The sequence below is a fragment of the Balaenoptera acutorostrata genome, chromosome 20, assembly GCF_949987535.1.
Source record: "Balaenoptera acutorostrata chromosome 20, mBalAcu1.1, whole genome shotgun sequence".
Taxonomy (NCBI): domain Eukaryota; kingdom Metazoa; phylum Chordata; class Mammalia; order Artiodactyla; family Balaenopteridae; genus Balaenoptera; species Balaenoptera acutorostrata.
Window position 1 is genome coordinate 13,612,738 of NC_080083.1, and position 21,688 is coordinate 13,634,425.

The following is a 21,688-nucleotide window of genomic DNA, read 5'->3' on the forward strand; positions in this document are numbered from 1 at the left end:
CAAAATCCAAATCACCACTTTATTGTGTGGCAGTCACAGTGCTGCCAGTCTCTGCTTTTCGTGTTACCCTCCACTCATCCAGGGCTCCACTGACCTTTTTCATATTTGAATATCAGATGCCATGGTCAAAGTCCATTAGGCCTCCTAATCCTCTTTTTCTTGAGTGCAGAGCTGGGCTTATAAAATTTGAGTCTTAAGTATTGATATTTGTCTCTTGAGATCACAGTAGGGGAAAGAAGGGGAGGACAGGGATTATAGAGGCTGCATCAAGGTCATGTGTCCCCATTAGGGGGTGGGGGGTGGAGAGGGAATGCAGAGGCAAAGGCATTTGTTGATCTTTCACTCTGCAAACTGGTCCAAGAACTGGAGGTAGGCCTGGCGCTGGGGCGCGGCTGCCGGAATGAAGTGGCCACCAGAGTGGGTGAGGGCGATGGCTCCAGCGAATCGGCTACACAGTTGCATACTCTCCTGAGAGGGGATGACGCGGTCAGTGTCCCCAAAAACATGGAGGGAAGGCAGTGACAAGGGGCCCTGCAGGATGGCTTCCTTGAGGCCAAGGCCCCGGGGACAGAAACCAGATACCAGGATGATAAACCGGGGCAAAGGGAAGCGGGGATCGCCGGCTTGGCCAAGGGCACACACAAGGGCTGCTAGCGCGGCCCCCTGGCTGAAACCAAGGATCCCATCGAAAGGCCCCAGCTTGCTCAGTGCCTGTGCCACCGTTCCCAGGGCTTCCTCCAGACCTCTGCACACCGTGGGCTCTTCCAGTGCCGAGAAAACGTCTGCCTCCTGTTTGGAAAACCACCAGCCTCGAGGCTGCTCCTCCGGAGGGCAGGGCCCTACAGCGATGAGGGAGAAGAGTTCAGAGTTAGGGAAAGGGTAAATCCAGGGGGAGAGAAATGAGAAAGGGAGTGAGGGTAAGAGAGGAGGCTGAAGGAAAGAATAAAGTCTGGGGAAAATGAGGGGGGAACAGACTGACCTGGAGAGGAGACAAGGTGGAAGTCTGGAAGGGCCAGGCTGGAATTTGAGCGAGGGGCTGGGGTGGGAGGGATGGAGGGCATAGGCAGAATGAGGTGGGAGGGCGGCAGGAATGAGGGGAGGGCAAGGGTGGCTGTGTGCAGGCAGGCGTTACGGGGACGAGGCAAGACAGAGAAGACTGAGCGCATTTCCGGGCAGGGCTCATCTCACCGGGGTCTGGCCCGGCGCCCTCAGGGCCCGCTGCGTCCGCGACCGGGTGCGGGCCGCTGAGGCACACGAGCTCTGCGCGGCCCCGCAGCGCCTTCCGCAGCGCTCCAGTCTTCTCGCGGAAGCCCCGCTCGCTCTGCCGAAAACCGGCCAGGCACAAGACCCGCAGAGGCTGAGACGTATCCATAATTCTGGGCAAGCGCCAGAGGGACCGGAAGCGGTCTTTCCCCGAGCGGAAGTTGAACATAAGGGGGCGGAACCCAGTGCCGGCACCACCCTGGAGGCGGGTCTCAGAGAGAGTGGGCGTTGCCATGACAACGGAGAGAGGGTGCGGCCCGGCCAGAGCTGGAGCTGATACCTGGGACGAAGGAGCGTTTCAGGGAGCGGGCGGCGCGACCTCCTCGTCTCTGCAGGTGCAAGCCTCGCAAGCCACGGCTGGAAAGGGGCGCGCGGGCCTCTCCTGAACCTGAGGTGGCCGACTTTGGTCACGGTCCCGCTTCCCCGACGTTCCCCACCCCGCTGACACGCATTTCCCGTAGCGGCCGCAAGGCGGCGGGCTCGGCTCGCGTCACCAAGGAGGCGGCCAATGTCTGGCCGCGCCCAAGCCTCTCCGCCCTCCTTGAGGTTCCTTCCTACCTTGCCCAGCGCCGGCCGGCCCGGGTGCTGGAGCAGCCGATCCCGCCCGTGGTTCACCGTCCACGGCCCCAAGGAGCTGCCGGCGTAGAAGTCCATAGGGTAGGGCTGCTGCCAGGAAATGTCCCTCAGGGCCACTGCCGCCTAGAGGAGAAACACCGGACAGTAACATCTGCCAACATTTTTCTACGCAGGATTATTTAATTCTGCCCTCACGACGGCCTACGAAGGTCCTACTATATCCCTATAGCACAGAGAGGAAATGTGAGGTTCAGAGAGGTGAAGGGACTTCCAAGGCCACACAGCTAGGAAGTGGCTCAGCTGTAACTAAGTGCTGCCCACCCACCCCACTTCAGATCCCTTCCTATACAGAACTAGGAGCAAAGACCACTCTCTCCCAGGGATTTTCAAAACGTGGTGTTACCTCATAGGGTGTGAGCAGCGGCTTGGGGAAGGCTGTGCCCCAGTCAATGGAGAGGCGTGGACATGCCACCTGCACCCACCTGGGAGGGGAAGTCACGTCAGATCCAAGGGGGGGCCCCCCCTGTTCCTGGGCAGCATGCTGAAGAACATGGCTGTGTCCCCAACACAGCCAATGCGTGTTTACTATTCTAGACTGTCACCTACTGCTGTTTAGAATAACACTATGGGGACTTCCCTGGTGGCACAGTGGTTAAGAATCCGCCTGCCAATGCAGGGGACACGGGTTCGAGCCCTGGTCCAGGAAGATCCCACATGCTGCGCAGCAGCTAAGCCTGTGCGCCACAGTTACTAAGCCTGCGCTCTAGAGCCCGCGAGCCACAACTACTGAAGCCCGCATGCCTAGAGCCCATGCTCCGCAACAAGAAGCCACCGCACCGCAACGAAGAGTAGCCCCCGCTCGCTGCGACTAGAGAAAGCCCACGCCCAGCAACGAAGACCCAACACAGCCAAAAATAAATAAATATGTTAAAAAAAAAAAAAAAAAGAATAACACTATGGTGTTGCTTGTTTTCTCCTGTTTCCTCCACTGACTATGAGCCCCCTGAAGGGAGGGCCTGGGCAGCTCATTTGCAATAATATCCCCAGAATCAAATTTAGTGCCTGGTACAGTGCAGGTGCCAACCACCCCTCCAACTCATCTCATGCAGAATGACTATGATGCTGCCGTTGCCTGTGAGCCCCCAAGCCAGACAAAGTAGGGAAGACCCACAGCCAAAGGTAGTCCCTGCTGGACAAGTGCTCTGTAAACGCTAAAATTTCATGATCATGGAAGCACCGACTCCAGCCTTAAATAGGTGCTGGGCAGGACCCAGATTCTAAGCTTTTTTAGCCAGAGTCATAGCTAGACAGGTAAGGTGGGGAAACGTACACATCCACCTCAGGAAGAAGGCTAAGCTTGCTGGGGAAGATCTCAGAGAGCAGCAGCCTCACGAAGGGAAGTCCCAAGGCCCGGAGCCGAGATTCCAGGTGCTGTTGGGAGAGGGAGGCAGAGCTGGGGTCCCCATGATCAAGCAGCCAAAGCTAAATCCCTTAGGCTACTGATTTTCCCAGCTCGGTTCCCAGTTAGTCCTCTTTTCCAGAGGCCATCCCGAGCCCTCTGACCTCCAGAATCTTGGGACTGCCCTGGCGGCCCAAAGTGCCCAGGATGAGACCCCAGGATTTAGCTGAGCGGGCAGTGGCTATGGCTTCTTGGCGGTTGGCCTGCATGCGCTGGTAGTCATAGTGCTCTCTGGACAGGACTTTGCTGTACGGGTCGTATCTGGAAAAGAAGCTGTCATGGTCACAGTGACAGCTACTTACAGGATTTGTGCTATATACACAGCTCCCCGACTCGGCCCCTTGGTCTCCTGAACCCTCAGGCTGCATGCAGGCAATTAAGAACAGAGGCAAGGGCTTCCCTGGTGGCGCAGTGGTTAAGAATCCGTCTGCCAATGCAGGGGACACGGGTTCGAGCCCTGGTCTGGGAAGATCCCACATGCCGCGGAGCAGCTGGGCCCGTGTGCCACAATTACTGAGCCTGCGCGTCTGGAGCCTGTGCTCCGCAACAAGAGAGGCCGCGATAGTGAGAGGCCCGTGCATCGGCGATGAAGAGTGGCCCCCACTTGCCACAACTAGAGAAAGCCCTCGCACAGAAACGAAGACCCAACACAGCCATAAATAAATAAATAAATAAATAAATAAATAAATAATTTTAAAAATTAAAAAAAAAAAAAGAACAGAGGCAAGAGCAGAGATTGTCTTTGGGAAGATCAGTTCCACAACTCGAGCAGGCAAGAGTGGGAGAGGGGTCTAGGATCCGGGTGTGATTCCAGGGGATGGGTAGGTGCTGTGCAGCAGCAACCCTTCTCCTGATACCCAGATTCAGAACCCAAGTGCCTCAGATCCTTAGGGCCGGGGGCTGTTAAGTGGACAAGGGATGAGGAAGTTTGGGCTAACTGAGGGTTTCAGTGACAGGGAACCCCACCCCCTTCCCAGCTGGTCAGCCCAGCTCAGTCCATACCGATAAGCGGGGACATTGGGGTTGGCAATCATGACAGACTCCAGATGGAAGCGGCCATCTCCAAGATATCTGCAGGGGGGAGAAAGGGGACAGTAAGTGTGGGGTGGGGCACCAGAAGAAGCAGGCACTGGCTCGGAGGTCCAGAGGACTGAGTTCTTGGCTATGCTGCTGACTGTGTATGTGAACTGGGACAAAGCATCATTTCACACACACCGCCCCCCTCACCCCACCCCACCCGCCCTGTTTTGTTTTTGGGTGTTTTTGGCTGCGTTGGGTCTTCGTTGCTGTGCACCGGCTTTCTCTAATTGCGGCGAGTGGGGTCTACTCTTCGTTGTGGTGCACGGGCTTCTCACTGAGATGGCTTCTCTTGTTGTGGAGCATGGGCTCTAGGCACGCGGGCTTCAGTAGTTGTGGCGCATGGGCTTAGTTGCTCCGCCCCATGTGGGATCTTCCTGGACCAGGGATGGAACCCGTGTCCCCTGCGTTGGCAGGTGGATTCTTAACCACTGCACCACCAGGGAAGACCCCCATCCTGGTTTTTTCACATGTAAAATAAGTTTGAATTGGATGACCATTAAGGCCCCTCTAGCTATGTAATGCAGAATCTAAGAACTGCACCTCTCCCCACCCCGACCTTCTAGGGGAAGAGAAAAGGGACAGCCAAGGCCGTGGTAAGGCTCTAGATCTAGATCCTAACTTGGAGGGGGAGTGACAGATTCTCCCTCACCTAGCTCAATATAGATGTGGGAAGTAGTGTTCAGGGTGTCATCTATGCCATAAATGAGCTTTCAGGGTATATACTGGCTACTCTCTGCCCAAACTAGCTCTTGGGTCCAGTTATTGAGTTGTAATAACAGCCACTGTTTACTGGGCTTGTGCCTTCCGTGTACCAGGCCTGGGCTAAACACCTGACATGTATGACTTCACTCAGTCCTATCAGGTAATCCTCCAAGCTGCTACCTATAGTATCCCCATTTCACAAAAGATACAAGTGAGGTTCAGGGATGTTAAGAAACTTGCCCAAAGTCACACAGCTATTAAGCAGTATATCTGGGACTTGATTCTAGGCTTACCCATCAGGCTGTACCAAGCATGCCTAGGAGATGCTGTCCCTAACAGTACCTTCCCAGACCATGGAGAGGCCAGAGCATGGAAGACAATCTGCACGGCAGCTCCTTCTGTCTTGGAGATCACATCAGATTTTGATGAATGGCCAACACTCAGGGTGTCCCTCCTTCCAACACACACCATGACGCCCCCAGGGGTAGGCATCTATGAGCTCAGAGTTATGTAGGCACAGGCACAGGCGGAATGCCCCTCAGGGAGCAGGGCTCCCAGGTCTGGGCTGGGGAAGGCCCTGAGGTGGGCCTGCTAGGGGCAGGGATGTCCTGTGTGGGTGCAGCAAGGCTTGTGGGAACAGCAGCAGCCCCAGAGGTGGGGCTGAGTCCGGGGAGTGCCCCTCCCTCCTTCCCTGCCATTAGCTGGGAATGGGGCTCCCCTCCCCAGTCTTAGCCGGGGGAGCTGTCGGCTCCGGGGCTGGCTGCGTTCACACAACATTAAGCATTTCCATTACCTAAAATAATTAGGCAGCAGGAGACATGCTGCTCCTGCTTGTTAGCTGTCCGGATGCTAAATTAATGGGGCTGCAGCCTGGGCGTGCCCATCCATCTTCTCCAATTATATTCCCACCATTTCTAGCCCACCCTCATCCCCCCCATCAGGCCCTGATTCCTGCTCCACCCTGGGCATAGCCTTCTGGATGTTGGACAGAGCACTGGAGAGGGAGACAGGAAACCTGAAACCCTATTTGGTCCCCATCTTGCAAGGTGACCTTGAGCGAATGGCTAAGGAGCTTTAGACTCAGTTTCCTTCCCTGGATGATGAACCTCAGCTCCCTCCTAGGGTACATTTCTTACGTCTCTATGACCAGCACCCCATTTTTCACTTACACAACAGCCTCCACCTCCTTGGGTAGACGGGGGGACGTGCAGCCCAGGATCTCCCCAGGGGACAGGGGCTTGCACTGTGGGACACTCACACGATACTCAGCTTTCAGCTCTTGGGCAGCTGCCTGTAGGGATAATGAGGGAAGGGAAGCAAGTGGATGGGGAAGGAGAGGCAGGGCCAAAGGACCAGCCTGGAGCACCTGCCATGGGGATCCAGGAAGAGCCTGGAGACTGGCCACTGTCTGCCCACTTACCTGCAAAGTTGACACAAACTGAATGGTGCTGACCAGCGCAAGGGCACTGGCTGGGGGAAAGGTGAGGCGGATAGAGTCCAGTAGGTGGGCAGTGTCTATCCGGATGTCCACAAAGACATACAGCACCCGGAAGTCTTGGGCCGAGGTGTCCATGGGAACTGGGAGGAGGGAAGAGTTCAGGAGACTGTTTTGGAAGGCAGGAGGGGCAGAGGGCCTGGCCCAAGGTTTCTGAGTAGCCAGGACCAGTGGCTTTAGCCTGAGGGTTAGAGGGAGGGGTTGGGGGAGGTGGGGAGGGTGTTGTCACAGGTCTTTTAGAAGCTCCTTCTCTGTCACTCGGCTGGGGGCCCAGCCTGCTCTACCACCAACAGCCTTTCAAACACCCGCATCTGGGACAGCAGCATGGTTTCCAAGGCAACCAAACCCAAAGGAAAGATCCACCTGCAGTGCAGGAAGGCCAAGGCCATCCCAGAAACCGGGAGGCACCTTGTGCATACAAGCAGGACAAGGCACTGTGACGGAGATGAGCGTGCAGTCCCACCTCCCTGCCAGGGTCTGGGTGTCCTGGTCTGCCGTACCCAGGCAGCTGTGGCCATAGTGCACCAGGAAGTCAGCTCCCAGGGCCCTTGCGGTAAAGTCATCCACACAGCAAGCCCCGTAGGTCACATCACCCATCACCATCACTTCGGCCTCCGTGAACCTGTCGGGGTGGGGAACAATGGGACAGTGACACCAGGAGGTAGCAGAGAACCTAACTGTGGAGGTATCTCAGGGCCCAGCTCCACTCTCCCTACCTCTCGCAATCCCTTGGGTTGGCAGCTGCCACTTCTGCCAACAGAGTAGGAGGGGCCCAGCTGCTACCTCCCCCAGGCCTGGCAGCGGCTCCTGGAACCGTAGCTGTATGAGGACGGACTCTGTAGCATGCTTATTCCTCTGCCCAGGCTCAGACTGCAAGAGGGACCCCCAACCCTCAGCCTGGCATACAGGGGGTCAAACACAGACCTCCGCCGCCCCAACTCCTCCCACCCAGAGCAATGAGCATGCACACAGGGGCAAAGACACCCACTCCCACACCCTGGCGCCATGACGTGTGTGGGCACGCGTGTGTGGATACACATAGCCTGCCCGTCGCCCAGACCCCCTGCTACCTCCCCACCCTTAGTCAGGGCCCTCTGTGCCCGGGATGGGGGCACCCATGGACAGCTCCTCCGCAGCACGTGGCGCCACCCACACACCTCATGCGTCAGGAAGAGTGGGCTCTGGCCAGCACATTGCCGTGGGATCTGCTGCCAGGCCTCAATCACTGGGGGATGGGGTGGCTGGGGAAGACCCCACTCTCCCTCAACTCACCACAGGAATGGAGCCAGAGGACTAGCTCTTCCCTGAGACCCACCCCTGGGGCGTGGAGTCTGGCTCAGTGTCAGGGGGTCTCCCCGTTCCTCTCCCGGGGGTGTGGTGCAGAAAGCTGAGCTGCTGCCAGGCAGCTCCCCCACCTCCCCAAATCAGGCTGTGCACAGAAGCAGATAATTCAGCTCCTTAGAATGCAGCCCAGGCGTCTGAGTCAGCCAGAGCACTTAATTTTTTATAGATTAAAATGTATGCAAATTGGCCCGAGCCCCAGAGAGCATCCCCAAGGGGCAAGAGGGTGGGAGCAGGGAAGTGAGTCTGTGGCAGCGGGGATGAGGAGCAGGGTGGGGGTAGGGCAGCAGCAGGGAAGTGGGAGGTTCCCATCACGAGGTGACCTCCCCTTTCTTCTTTCACCCTCCCTGTTCCTTTGCTGGTTCCAGATGGCTGAGCACTCACCCCCCTCCCAAGGATGGCTCATTGTATTGAAGAAACTTAGATGAGGGAGGTAGAGGAACTGAATACCATCTCCTATGCGCTTCTCCCTCTGCCAAGCCCCTCTTGCCTCACTCCTCCAAATGTGCCAGAGAAAAAGTTTCCCCCAAGCCAGACCCCACGCTGACCACCCAGCCCACTGCAGGGTCAACTCTGAGGACTCTTAGCTTCTTCCTCAGGCTCCACCACCTGCTGTGGGCCCACCTTTGAAGATACTGGAATTGACTCATTTCTCCCTCCCAATTTCTTTTAGGGAAGGGGAGATTTATAGAGACAAGCAGGGATTGCAGCAGGCTAGGAGTTTAGTTTGGGGTTTTTCCCTTGGTGTGTGTATGGCTGTGGGAAGGAACACGGTAAGGCAGAGGTCCAGAAGGAAAAAATGATGCCAATAGGCAGAGCTGTAATGGACATGGGGAAGGTCTTGGTTCAGCTTCGTCAGTGGCCCAAGGCTCACCTTTCCAAGATATCCACGATGGTACAGGCGAAGAGGAGGAGGCCTTCAGGCATTTGTAAGGCCACTGCAAGACAGAGCAGAGACATGAGCAGAGGGCTGGGAAGAGACTGGGATGGGACACTGCCCCTGGCTCGGCCAGGCAACCTCTCCTCCCCCACCCGCTCAAAGCTTATGGGCTCACCCTTCTTGGCCTGGGCCTGTTGGATCCTCCAGATGGTCTTGGGAATCTCAAAGTTATAGTTGGAAGGCAGGACTTGAATGGCTGCCTGCAGCTGGGGATTGTTCAGGATCTCAGGGGGTATCTGATTGGCCAAGCGGCCCCGAGGGGCTCGACCTAGGATGAGTGCAAGGCCTGAGTTGGTTGGTGCCTGGCCTAAACCACAGCCAGACCTGAGTGAGCTGTTAACACCACCCAAGTTTAAGGCCCAGATCCTAGATGCCAAGGGGATTGGCCCAGCCTTCTTCCCCACTGAGTTCATCCTGAAGCTGGAAAGACAACCCATTAAGCTAAGAGGAAATCTGTATAATTAATTTCCATGTTATGAGATTATTGGGAATCAAGGACTTGAGCATGTGGCTCAGCTCTTACCTCAGGAGAGTAAGTTGACACCAGGGGACTCAACTGAGAGGCAAATGAAAAAAAAGTCCACACAACTGCTCCTTGATAGAGAACAATCCTGAGGAAACCCCAAGAGCCCAGCCAGCCCAACCAGTCTGGGAAAATGTCCCTCTCCTCCCAGCCCCTGAGAACACCTTGAAGTTCTGAGATCCTAGATATGAGATCTATAAGCAAACTGTTGTAAGTACTAATTTAAAAGACTGCCTTCCTTACTTGAGTCCCACTGACTATGTCTACACTGGTTAATTCCTGCACTCTTCCCTCTCCTCATTCAAAAGGGAAATAAACACCATACATTTAACTGACTTAACAAGTTCCCCAGTTCCATCATTCTACCCCACTTCCCACCCCAGGAAGGATGGAAAGAATACACTCTAGTCGGGACTGTGGGCAAACAGGTAAGGACAGAAAAGTGACCTTGCCCTTTAGGGCCTAGTAGTCTAGTGGCGGCAAATGCAGGTACACAAATAATTACAAACCCCTGATTAAAGGAGAAGAAACATTGTAGCCCTTTAGGAAGGCTGCAGCCCTTCATCTGCATCCTACTCCCCATAATTCAGTTTAGCCCAACCCTGGTATTCTTTTAGGCACCAGACAGTTTGGGAATGTGACAAGGAGAGAAATGAATTTATTCAGCGAATATTTATTGAGCCTGTACTATTTGCCAGAACTTCTGCCAGGGATCCTGCCAGACCTGACACTTCAGCCTCTGTGTGTGTGTTGGCGGGAGAGGAGGGGGGCGGAGGGCTGATGCATGGGTGGTGGTGGTGGTGGTGATGGTGCAGTGGAGAACTAGAATGGCAGGCTTGGGACCCTAAGTCCAGATTTGAATGTTACCACTGCTATGGTACTTGTTCAGATGTTTCAAAGGCCATGAAACACAAGCCTGCGTCTCTGGGACCGCCCCTCTCAGAAGCTCCTGTGGCAGAGGCCCAAGTCCCTTGTGGTTGTTGGGGTGTGGGAGCTGCTAGTCGTAGCAGCTCGATTTGTCCCAAGGGCCAGTAGGCGCTTCCTTCTTTATCATTTGGCTGTAACCTTCTGTTTACGTCAGCATTCCTCGGTAGACTGTGAGATCCCTGAGGGCAGGGCTGCAGTCTAGTCCCTGCGCCTAGCACAGGCCTTGGCATTCAGCGGGCGCTCAATAAGTGCCAGGTGAATGAAACCTTGTGCATCTTTCCTGAAGCATTCCCCGAAGGCACACTTGTGGAATGCCCAGGGCAACGCGCCTGGCTCCTTCCCTCCCCGTCGGGTACGTCTTATCTGTGAGTCTTCAGGCGTCTGTCTGCCCGCCAAGGGAGGGCGGGTAGCGTTTCCGGCTTGAGGACTACAAGCTCCTAGGAGGGGCTGCTCCCGATCGTGCCCTAAGGCTGCAAAAGAAAGACCTGTCGTCCTGGGCTCCAGCGACAGCCGCCCAGAGCGAGCGACGGCAAGGCCTTCCGGGTCTGGAGGAGAAACGCGCCGCCGCCATTAAAGGGTCCTGTCCCTGACTTGGGGGCCCTACCCCGAGATGCGAGGTCCGGAGGCCGCAGCGTTTTAGCACCCACCTCTGCCCGGGCCGTTTCGGCTGCCGGACTCTGTGGCCTCGGCCGCAACCAGCGCCGCCATCACCAGCTGGCCCACTTTGGGACCAAAAAGACAGCGCTAGAAGAACGAGGAGAGCGCAGACAGTGCGATCGATCGCCGATCGGCCAGCGAGGGGCGGGGATTTGCGGGGCGGGGACCGTGAAGGAGAAAGATAGGGGTGGGGCTAGAGTGGACCCCCAGGTCAGCTGGGAAGGTCGAGACTCTCGGGAGCCCCTAGTGGTCTCCGGCCACAGCGGTTGCGTTCTCCCGGCGACCCTGTCCCCTCCTCCCCTTCCGGGCAGCTTGAACCTGGTTCTCCCGGACAAGTGCCCTCCTATTTGCTGACTCCCTACCCCAGTTCTGCGGGCGGAGTCTTGTAAATGGGGACACCACAGGGTCCTCCTTCAGCTCCCCTCAATCTCTCCCCCCTCCTGATAAGCCTTGGATGTCTATGGGTGGGGCCGCATTCCCTGCCTCAGAGGACCCCATTGCTCGGACAGGACAGAACTCAGCACCCACCGAGCCAGTTCCAAGTCTTGGTGCCGGTTTCCGGAGCGCTCGGTTGCCCTTACACCTTTAGAACCGACAGTGTGGAAGGTTCACCTGTGATAAACTGCTACCAGGGGAAGGCCCCCAGCCTGAAGGTGCTTTCCTGGGAGAGTGGGGAAGTCTAAGGACTCGACTGCCTAAACCTTCGGGATTCTGGCCAACGTTTGCCCTGCCTAGGCTGCCCCTCAGGCCTAGGAAGCCTCTCTCCTGATCAGTGGCATAAGCTCCTGGAATCCCAAAGAGAAGGCAGGGTAGCCAGTGAGACAGCCTTGACGTTTGGAAGAGCAGAGTACCTGCAGGACTGGCTTTCAGCAAGGTCTGCCCCATAGAGCAATCGTCCCCCAGGGCCGTTTGCCCATGCAGCCCTCTGGCACCATCTTCCTCTCTGCTCTCTATGTGAGCACAGCTGGCCCTTTAAGGCGCTCTGTGGCCTCGGGCTCCCCTGGAGGCTCTCCCTGCTTGGAAACTCCTAATTAAGGTGCATGGAGAAGTGAAAAACAAGCAGCCAGGGACAGGCCCTGCCTGGGAGACTGCCCAGAGAGGAGAGCTGGCTGGGCAGGCTGGGAATGAGCAGCCAAGGGGAGGACCAGAAGGGGTCAGTGCTCTGCCCCTCAGACCACCAACTGATGCTCTTAGGACAATCACAGCTTTGGACAGGAATGTGGCCAACATGGGTCCAAGGAACACCTCGTCAGCTTGATAAGAGTCCAGCCTGCACTTTCCCATTCCCTCAGGTTCTCTGGACCCCCAGGGTGTAGGATCTCAATTCCAGGGACCCCGTGAGTCCAGCCCCTCCCCATTCAGGACACTAAGGCCCAGCCTGTGGGCAGCTTTAGCTCTGGCTGCAGCTGTGAGTTCCAAGGGAGAAAAACTGGCTCCAGCAGAGTAATGGCTTCTCCCTAGCAGGCCCCGTATCCCTTAGGGCCTTTCCCTAGGCAGAGGTGGGCCCACTGGTGATAGAAGTCCCCCATCCTTTTATAACATTGCCCCACAGCCCCTGTCCTAAATGAGTTGCCCTGGCACCCATTAGGAAATGAGCATGTGCCCCAACACCCTGCAGTGCAGGACATTGGGGGCTGTCATTCAACTTAGGCGGAGAACACCTCCATCTGTCCATGGGGGTCTCCCTGCCAGAGTTACTCAGCAGTCTGAGTAATTACTGCCTGACAAGAAGGCGGGCACAGTGCTACCCCCACATTAAACTAAAACACCCACCCACGGTCGCCCCCACTCCCTGGCTGGACTCCAAAACAGCACCCAGCCAGAGGACTGAAATAACTCTGCTTCTCACACTCACGCCCAGCCCCAGCTAACTTTGCCTAAGATACTGGAGATTGTGGGGCAGGGGGTCATGGGGAGGCGGCTTGAGGAGGTGGAAGGAGGATCAGCACACCCTGATTCAGGCCCATACTTTGGCACTGATCTGCTGTGAGATGCTGGTCAAGTTGTTCAACCTCGCTGACGTTGGTTTACTGGTGGAGGGCCTCTGCAGCTCTCAGCATCATCGAGTTCAGCTAGTGTCTGCCTGGCAGGGCTCAGACGGGTGGCTCAGTCCAGCTCTGCAGCTGGTGGAGGCTAAGAGAATACCTCACCTTCTTTTCCCACAACAAGATGGACCAATTTTTTTTTTTAAGATTTTTTTTTTTGATGTGGACCATTTTTTAATATAGATTTTATTTATTTATTTATTTATGGCTGCATTGGGTCTTCGTTGCTGCACTCGTGGTGCGCGGGCTTCTTATCGCGGTGGCTTCTCTTGTTGCAGAGCATGGGCTCTAGGCGCGCGGGCTTCAGTAGTTGTGGCTCGGGGGCTCTAGAGTGCAGGCTTAGTAATTGTGGCGTACAGGCTTAGTTGCTCCGCGGCATGTGGGATCTTCCTGGACCAGGGCTCAAACCCATGTCCCCTGCATTGGCAGGAGGATTCTTAACCACTGCGCCACCAGGGAAGCCCTGATGCGGACCATTTTTAAAGTCTTTATTGAATTTGTTACAATATTGCCTCTGTTCCACATTTTGGCTTCCTGGCCAAGAGGCATGTGGGATCCCAGCTCCCCGACCAGGGATCGAGCCCGCATCCCCTGCATTGGAAGGCGAGCTCTTTCTTAACCACTGGACTGCCATGGTAGTTCCCGACCAATCTTCTTAATCTTCAGAACAAGGTTACTCCCTCACCTCCAAGCATTTGCACATTCTTTCCTGCCTGGAATGGCCTTTCCCCTTCTCAGCCTGATGAATTCAGCCCTCAAGACCAATGGTATCTCTTCTGTGAAGTCTTTCTGGATGGTCTTCCCACCCCCACCCCCCTACAGAGCTAGCAGAGCCCCCTCCCACACTCTGTATCTCTTCACGTCACATTCTAAGCTAGCTTGTGGGTCTTGCCCAGCTGTGCCATAAACTTCTGGAAGTCCAAGCCTGGGTAGTTAGCACAAACCCAGAGCCTCGGTGTGGTTGAATGCATGTATGGGTGAATGAATGATAATGGCCTTCTTTTTGACCTTCTGATCATGACAAGTTTTTCTCCAAGGAATCACACTACTCACCCTCTCACTTCAATTAGATCTCTGCTTAGATGTCACCTGCTCGGAACGGCTTTCCCTGATCTGCCCGTATCAGCTCCAGAACAACACCTGGCTTTTTCTTCTTCCAAGCGCCATCTCATCTGGACTTTCCTCAATTGGTCCCTATTAACTGTAAACTCCACAAGGGCAGGGACCTTGCCTTTTTCATTGGCTGAATCCCCGGGGAATAGTAGTACGCTACAATGATAGACCCTCAATAAATGTACCTTTAAAGGGTGACTTAGCCCACTCTTTTCCCCCTCCAGGACCCCTCTTATCCCAGGCCAGTAGGGGGTGCCGGCCTCCACCCAGGACTCATCTGGCCTGAACCTTCTCTAAGCTCAGCCCAACTGGTCCCCTGTGGGACCTGCTTTTTAGGCAGTGCCTCCTCCATTTTCCACGAAGCCCGGGGCGGGATCTGTGTAGACTGAGGGAGAACAGAGCCCCCCACCCTCCCAGGCGGAGATAGCTTGCCTAAGCCCCACATCAGTCTTTCCCTCTCTAGAATATGCAACTGGGCCTCCCCAATTCTTGCTGAGATGTGTAGACCAGCCAGGGGGCACACCACACCACCCCTCAAAAAGGATAGTGTCCTGGGTCTCGGGATGCGATGCGGCTGGGTCTGCCGGAGCTATCCTGGGCAAGGAGGAGCCGTCGAGCCTCCCGAGGAGGAAGAGGAGCCGGCCAGGGAGTAGATGGGCAGGGGTGCGGACTTGTAATCGGGGACTCTGGGCGGCGGTCCTCGCATCCCAGCCGGCGGGCAGAGCGCACGCTTCCAGCTGCCTGTCCCGGTGACCTCCATCCGCGAAGGGCGAGCGGGGGGTGGGGCGGCGGGTGCGAGCCCCGGGAAGCCCACGGGGCCCGGGAGGGGCTCTCGAGTGGCCCGACGACTGGCCCGGGGACTGGGGCAGGTACTTGGACGGCCGCAGGCCGAGGATCGTCCCCGGGGTCGGGCGCAGCGAAAACACCTTGGGAGGCGGCGCCGCACGGCTGAGCGCCGCTGCCCTGGGAATAGGACGGCGCTCAGCACCGCGAGCTGAGAGCACTTTCATAAATTTTGTATGGGAGGCGCTCCGTGAGCGGGGGCGGGGAGCGGAGAGAGAGAGGGAGGGAGCTAGCGAGCGGGGGAGGGAAGGAGGGAGGAGAGGTGGGGGAAGCCGGGGGGAGGAAGGGAGGCGCCCCGCTCCGCCGATCGCACGGTCCTGCAAACGCGCGTCGGGCGCTTTCCCCGGAGCTTGGCGGTGCGTGCGAGCGCCCTTTTGCAGCAACCGCGGCGGCGGCTGCGGCCCGAGGGGGCGGAAAAGAGGGGGCCGCGGCCGGGCGGCCGGGGGGCGGCGTCCCCCCTCAAAACCGCCTGCAAAGTGCTCGGGGCTGCAGAAGCAGGCCGCCAGCTCCGCGGAGCAAGCAGCTCGCCCCGGGGTTGCCGGGCAGCGCCGCGGTTGCTGGTGGGCGCCGGTGCCCTCGGCGCGGGGCTCGGGCTCACCATGCCCCTGCGGGGCCGGGCCGCCGGGCACAAGCGGATTCCCGGCTTGCCCCCGCCTCGACGCGCTCGGATTAGCTGCAGCCAGCGCCCAAGGATTTGAATCCGGACCCTGGGAGGGAGCGCGCCTAGGCCGACCTCCGAGTGGCGGCCCCGCGGCCAACATGCTTCGCAAAGGTGAGTTGGAGCCGCAGGGGCAAGTTGGAGTTGGATACGCACGGGGCAGAGCCGCGAGCCTGGGAGCCGCCCGAGAGCTGCCAGGCGCCGGGGCTCCGGGCCCGGGAAGCAGCTCTGGGCAGTCTGGCGGGCTTTGCGGGGACGCACCCGCCGAGGAAGTGCTGCTGGAGGAGCTCAGCCCCCGACTGGGGCCAGTAGCGAGACACGGGATTTGCTCCCTGGATCAAGCGGCCACGCCTAGGGATCTGGCTCGGCGAGGTCATTTCGAGACCACAGTGAGCTGCCCCTGATGGAAGGGGAGCCGGCCTCCTGGGACCTTAGCTTTGCCAGTATAAAGTTTTGACTTGCAGGCTCCATCCCCTGCGCGGGCACACGCCGCCAGCTTCTGCCGCTTTGGCGGGGCCGGGTCCAAGCTGCGCTCCGGTGCAGCTGGCGGTCAGTCACCGCGCGGCCCGGGCGCTCACTCACTGCGCGTCCTGGTTCCCAGGTGGGGCCCGGACCCGGGCACCTTCGCTGCAGCCCCGTTTTGGTGGTCCTCAGCGGCGGGCTCTGGACACCCAGCGGCCGAGGGTTGGTGGCTAGCCCCTGCTGATCGGTTCCTCAAACTTTCCTTCTGCCTGGAGCGGAGGGATGCGAAGGCGGAGGCCGTGCCGGGAGCGTGCGCGGCCGGAGCCAGGCTCAACTTAAGAGCTGGCCCCACGACCACCTCACGACGACCCTCGGGCTGTCGGGCTCATAGCTGAGCGCTGCAAAGTTGGCGCGGGCGCTGGGGAAGTCCCGCCGCGCCCCCACGTGGCTGCCGCGCCGGGAGCTGTCCCCAGGGCCCAGGGAGGGCAGGTGACCACGCCGTGAGCCCACGGGCTCCGCCAACCGCTGCCCGGGCCTCTGCGTCTACCTCTCTCCCTTCCCAGGTCCGGGTGGGCTGCGGCGCCCCGTCGGGACCCCCTCGTCCCTGGCCCGGGTCGAGCGGCTGACGAGACGCGGGCGCCTGCGGCTGGCTGCCCGGGCCCTGCGGAGCCTGCTGAGGCGGGAGCTCAGGTAGCGGAGGGCCTGATCCCTGCGCTCCGCGCTGCAGCCTTAATCCGCCCCTGTTTCCATGGCAACAGACCGAGGTGTCGTAAGCACTGGATTCTGACCTCACAGTAGGATCGGGAAGGAGAAAATGGGCAGGGGGAGGTAGCGGAGGAGGGGGAAGCAAAGCCCGGAGATGGGCGGGGAGGAGCAGATGTGGGGGTGATGGAAGAGACCCCATAAGCAGGTCGGACAGGTAGGTGAAGAAACCACGCCTGCGCTGGAAGCAGTAAAGCCGGTGTCTCGGCCGTCTCAGGCCGACCCAGGAGCCTCGGTTGCCCCACCGTGTCAATATCCACAAACTTGTGTGTGACTTGTGCCCTCCACGTGGGTCGGTGCAGTGCAGGGGGGAAACGCTGACTGCCTTTCACTGTGGGTGGGAAAAGTCTCTGCGGCTGGTTGGAGAAACCACTTCACGGATACACCCCAGTTCCTTTTCCCAGCAGAAAGGGACTAAAAGCCTTTTCAGCAACCGACAGTGCTGGCCAGAGTGTGCCTGCACAGAGAGGATGCTTTTTTACACAGCTGAGCGCAGGCCCAGGTCTGGTCAGCCTGGGCCAGGCGCCTGCAAACTTGCCCCAGTGGGGAAGGCTTCCCAGGCAGTTTTAAAGGCCGCCATGTCTGGGCTGCAGGTCTGTGATGGAGATAATAGAGAGGAACTGACATCTCATCTCCCTTTTGGTCTTTTGTCTTTTGGCAGTTTACAGTTAAAAACGAGCCATGAAGCAGCCCACGCACTTTATTTATATGGTTTAAGTGCCCAGGGAGGCTTGAGCAGCCTCCAGGAGCCTTTTTCTCCCATCCTTGCTAGCCAGAGGCCCAGCTTGGGATGAGTCCAATGCATTCTGGGGGCCGCTCCCGAGGGGGAGGCTCTTTACCTTGCCCAAGAGGTGGCCACTGGAGGCTTGGCAGTCACGTGTGTTTGCCACTTGGGCTATTTTTCCCTTCCTGCACAGCTTCATTGGCAGGAGAGGTTCTACCAACCAAAGAGGCTTCCACCTGGATTGGCCTGAGGGAAGCAGAGCAGAGAAGTCCTTGGCTGGGCTGGGCTGGGCTGGGCTCCAGTGGCCTGGAGCCTGCTGGTGGGACATAGTGTGGGCAAAGGACTTTTATTTGGATCCTTTCCTGGGCAATTTTCTCCCTTGGCCCCTGACCCTGGTCCCCAGGACTGGTCTCTTTTGCGCGTACAGGCACACACACACACACACACGCACACAGGCCACTCAGATTCTCTGTGTGATTCTAGGTGTGTGCCCAGAGACAAAGATATGACTGGGGCTAGTGCCAAGAGAGGTGGCCCTTGAAGTTTCTGCTTCTCAAATTGTTCCCAAAGGCTCCCGGCAAAAATGTCATAGCATGGATTCAGATAGTTGTTGCCGTTTCCCTGCCTATCAGATGCAGAACCCTGTGTGGGGTCCTGGCTCTGAGGGAGTTTCATAGTTTAATTATGATTTGGAAAAGGGTTTGAAAGGTGAAGAAAGAGTAGCCCTCCCTAGATCCTGGGAGAAGAGGGGACCACGAGCCCTACCCATCCTGCAAAGAAACCCCAGAGGAGGAAGAAGGTGAGAGTAGGGATTGGACCACAAGGGTCGTCCTTCTGATTGCTGGTTGTCCTATTGCAGTTAACATGGTGCTGTCCCCAGGGAGGACATTTTAGGAACTGGGGGTGCTGCCTTGCATCTCTTAATGAACAGACTCTACTGGCCACAGCCCTACCTCTGTGAACCAGAATAGCCCTGCGTCCTCAGTGGATCTTGCTGCTGACAGCGCTGGTAGCTTTAGGCTTCAGTAGCTGCCCTCCTGGCTTTTCCATCTCCTGGCCTACCCCAGAAGAACCAGGAATATAAAAAGCAAATCTCTGGTCAGAGATGAGAGGGGGTCAGGGCAAGCGAGGCCCCGAGCCACCCAGCACCATCCAGGAAGGAAGGGCAGCCTGCTGGGGGTTTTGCTTTGCAAGAAGCGGCCTGCTTAAGGTCAGGATCTATGGTTTTCATTTTTAGAGCTATAAAAACAGAATGCAAATCAACAGCCTCTGGGCACATACAGAACCTTAAAGTTTTTGTCTTGTTAAGCAAGGAAATAGAGTGCCAAATAGGCTTTGTTAAGTGGCAGTCTAATTAATAATTTAAAATCTTGTAGCTGTCTTTCATTAGAATTTATCTGTATATCAACCACAAAAATCAGTCAAACACTCATTTATAAGTTAATGCCATCCCTGAATAATTCAGCAAGAGCTAGATTAAGGCCTGCAACCCAGTAAGATGCATTTTGTTCTTTTGGTTTCCATAGCCTGATGGGCTGGCCTACTGGCTAGATTGGGTCTCCTTTGTGGGAAGAAGGGAAGGTAGAGGGACCATGAGGTTGTCAGATGCTTGGTTGATTTGAATCCAGAGGTTCCCTAGGGAATCAGAGAGTCTCCACGTGGCCAGGTGTAAGGAGGCTCCTCTTGGAGCTATTAGTGACATGGCCTCCTTAGCCCCAATGGAGAAGGGAAGTGGGGAGTGTTTCATGGACAGCCAAGACACTCTGCTTTCTGCTAGAGAAAGTGTAGAGGGGAAATACAAGAGCCCTGGCTAGAGGGTTGAGATATGAGGCTTTTTAGCCCAAATCCAGGTACAGAAGTGGGATTTCAGTCTTCCCAGCCCAATTCTGTCCCGTTCAAGTAATGCAGCCTAGTGAAACCAATGACACCAAGACAGTTTCCTTAATTAGGAGTTTCCGGACTTCTTTCCTCAAAGCTCCTGGTCCTTATGCCAGCAAAGAGAAGCCAAGAGGAAGAATTTTAGGGGAGCACCAGGTCACCTCAATAGAGAGGAGAGGCAGAGTGAGTTGCTAAATAAAGTCCATGCATGCATTTTCTCACCAGGATCCAGAATAAAAGCAAAGAAAGCAGTGCAATGCTCCCCTTTTGTGAGCTCACACAATGTGGAAAATGTGTTTTGGTTCGGTCTCTGTCATGCCAACACAGAGCCAAGTCCTCACTGCAATTTCCAGGTCCATTTTCTACAGAGGAACAGTTCAGGACCCAAAGTCCCAGCGTGGACGTACTGGCTCCTTTACTGCAGGAATGAACCTGAGTTTCTGGTCTCAGATTCAGGCTACCAACCCCGACCCCCCTGGAGGGTTAAACAGCTCTGTTTTAGGAGACCAGGTGGATAACCAGAGCAAACAGTGGACTTGACGCCAGGAGAGGTTCTCGGCCAAGTTTGAAAAGAGGAAGTCTCATTAGGAAAAGGAAAAGACGGGGAAAAGGGCAGGTGTTTGCCCCCTGACCTATGACAGAGTTGACAGAAGATGGAACCGAGGAGGGTGAATGGGACCTTGTGGGAGGTGAATCCAACTCCAAGCTTTGGAGTCAGGGCCTGAGAAAGGACAGAGCAGAAGTTCACTCTCTGGAGATGAGAAGGAGGGGGCAGGCATCATGAAGGATGTCAAGAACGGATCTGTTTGGTACCATCTGCAGTGAAGTGGTGGTTAAGGTTAAAGCAGAGAGGAGATGACAGGGAGGGAACAGATGGCCGAGGAAGCAAAATAACTGGCAAAACGGGAACAGAGCCTCCAGGGACAGCAGAAGGCAGGACCTCCGTGCAGAGTGCTGGAAGCAGCCCTTTCCTCAGGGTGTGCTGACCAGGCCACCCTGGGTAGAAGTGAGTCCAAGAGACGAGTGAGGCAGGCACCCCAGGGCGAGGGCTTCCTCAAGGCTTGGGAGAAGACCTAGGGAGACATCAACTCCAAGGCAAGGGGGCCCAGGAGCAGGGACCTTTGGATGTCGTTGAACTGGGGAGAAGAGGCACGGCTGACTTGGTGTCCATCACTAGAGCAAGGGGAGGCCATGCGGGTCTCAGAGCGTACTTGGCCAAGCCTGCTAGGAGGGGGGATGGATGCGAGCTGGAAGTGGGCATCACGGAATGTGTCCCTGTCCACATGCCGACAATAGCTGCTTATAACTAGTGATGGGCCAAGCTGAGTGGACTCCATGCCTTACCTCATGCAATCTCCACAACCACCCATCAAGATCAGTCTGTGCTTGTCCCTGCTATCGAGATAAGGAAACCGAGGCACAGACAAATGAACTCCCTTGCCCTGGGTCACCCAGCTGGCACACTGAGTCAGGATGCAATCCCAGGTTTGTCTGCCACCACGCTCTTTTCCTTGCTCTCTTAACCTTTAAGCTCCACTGCCTCACATACCCATCTGCCTTGATTTATATGACATTTGTTCTGCGAGGTGCCGGGCGCTGCTGAATCACTTGTGCCTCGTTACAGAGTTCCCTGGTAGTTCCCATACACTCCCCTTCTGGTGTTCCTCCAGGAACATCTCTGGCTGGGACTTGGGGCTCCTGATACCCTGAACCCCTCTCTCATGTGTCCTCTTCTACCCTGTCCACCTCCACACACACACTTTCTGTCTGGGGAGACACACCCCTCCCCTACTGTCTCCTGCTCTGGATTCTTCATTGCAGACAGGGATGAGACAGTGGGCCAGCACCAACCTGCCTGCTTTCATGCCCGTAAGAAAGGTGGAGCCATGGTTTATTTGGGGGCTGGGATCTCTCCATAGGTTGCTCTCCGTGGCTCCCCTTCCAGACCATCCTGGTGGATTGGCTAACAGAGCCACACCCCAAACTGGTCGGTGACTAGGGAGCAACAGCCCCTGGTGGTGGCAGTTAGCAGGCTGGATGAGAGAGGTCCCTCCACCTGCACCTGCCCCTCCTCCTCTGGAATGTGCCTTCACTCCTGGGGACGCTCCCATGGCCCAGCCCTAGCTGGTCAGCTGGGTGGGAATTGCAGAACTCAGAGCTGTCCTCCACAAGGGATTTCTCCTGCCCCCTTCCGGCCGCGGTTGCGTACCTGAGAGGCCCATTCTTCCTGCAGTTTGGAA

The 21,688-nt window shown here is 56.8% G+C and overlaps 3 protein-coding genes across 4 annotated transcripts in view; 1 reads left to right on the forward strand and 2 right to left on the reverse strand.

Moving 5' to 3' along the window:
* Nucleotides 1–5: 5 nt before the first annotated feature.
* On the reverse strand, nucleotides 6–1,534 carry OVCA2 (OVCA2 serine hydrolase domain containing). Its single transcript, XM_007177472.2, has 2 exons — nucleotides 1,189–1,534; nucleotides 6–839 (listed from the first exon to the last, which is right to left on the reverse strand). Exons 1-2 carry the CDS (start codon nucleotides 1,496–1,498, stop codon nucleotides 340–342), a joined length of 810 nt encoding a protein of 269 aa, XP_007177534.2. The 5' UTR covers nucleotides 1,499–1,534; the 3' UTR covers nucleotides 6–339.
* DPH1 (diphthamide biosynthesis 1) lies at nucleotides 701–11,111 on the reverse strand. Of its 2 annotated transcripts, none has more exons than XM_028165292.2 (13): nucleotides 10,954–11,111; nucleotides 8,972–9,124; nucleotides 8,791–8,854; nucleotides 7,076–7,197; nucleotides 6,501–6,658; nucleotides 6,250–6,371; nucleotides 4,301–4,369; nucleotides 3,403–3,559; nucleotides 3,170–3,270; nucleotides 2,243–2,321; nucleotides 1,822–1,962; nucleotides 1,544–1,651; nucleotides 701–839 (listed from the first exon to the last, which is right to left on the reverse strand). In XM_028165292.2, the coding sequence occupies exons 1-12, from the start codon at nucleotides 11,012–11,014 to the stop codon at nucleotides 1,562–1,564; spliced, it is 1,317 nt and encodes a 438-aa protein (XP_028021093.1). In that variant the 5' UTR covers nucleotides 11,015–11,111; the 3' UTR covers nucleotides 701–839; nucleotides 1,544–1,561. The 2 variants fall into 2 exon arrangements, with proteins under 2 accessions (XP_028021093.1, XP_057391368.1); XM_057535385.1 differs by having other exon boundaries at nucleotides 8,972–9,142; nucleotides 10,954–11,054.
* Nucleotides 11,112–14,902: 3,791 nt separating this feature from the next.
* RTN4RL1 (reticulon 4 receptor like 1) overlaps nucleotides 14,903–21,688 on the forward strand; it is a 67,880-nt gene continuing 61,094 nt past the window's right edge. Inside the window, exon 1 of the mRNA XM_007177473.2 lies at nucleotides 14,903–15,736. Within this exon, the coding sequence (XP_007177535.1) occupies nucleotides 15,724–15,736 (13 nt within the window). The 5' untranslated portion in view covers nucleotides 14,903–15,723. The remainder of the gene's footprint in view (nucleotides 15,737–21,688) is intronic.

What these genes read in the sequence shown, in the direction of transcription:
- OVCA2 (XM_007177472.2), bottom strand. Translation starts at nt 1,498, where the DNA reads ATGGCAACGCCCACTCTCTCTGAGACCCGCCTCCAGGGTGGTGCCGGC. An exon ending in GGGCGCCGGGCCAGACCCCG is followed by an intron (nt 840 to 1,188) that starts GTGAGATGAGCC and finishes TCATCGCTGTAG; the next exon opens with GGCCCTGCCCTCCGGAGGAG.
- DPH1 (XM_057535385.1), bottom strand. Translation starts at nt 11,014, where the DNA reads ATGGCGGCGCTGGTTGCGGCCGAGGCCACAGAGTCCGGCAGCCGAAAC. An exon ending in CTATGGCCACAGCTGCCTGG is followed by an intron (nt 6,659 to 7,075) that starts GTACGGCAGACC and finishes CCCTCCTCCCAG; the next exon opens with TTCCCATGGACACCTCGGCC. An exon ending in CCCAATGTCCCCGCTTATCG is followed by an intron (nt 3,560 to 4,300) that starts GTATGGACTGAG and finishes CTTCTTTTCCAG; the next exon opens with ATACGACCCGTACAGCAAAG.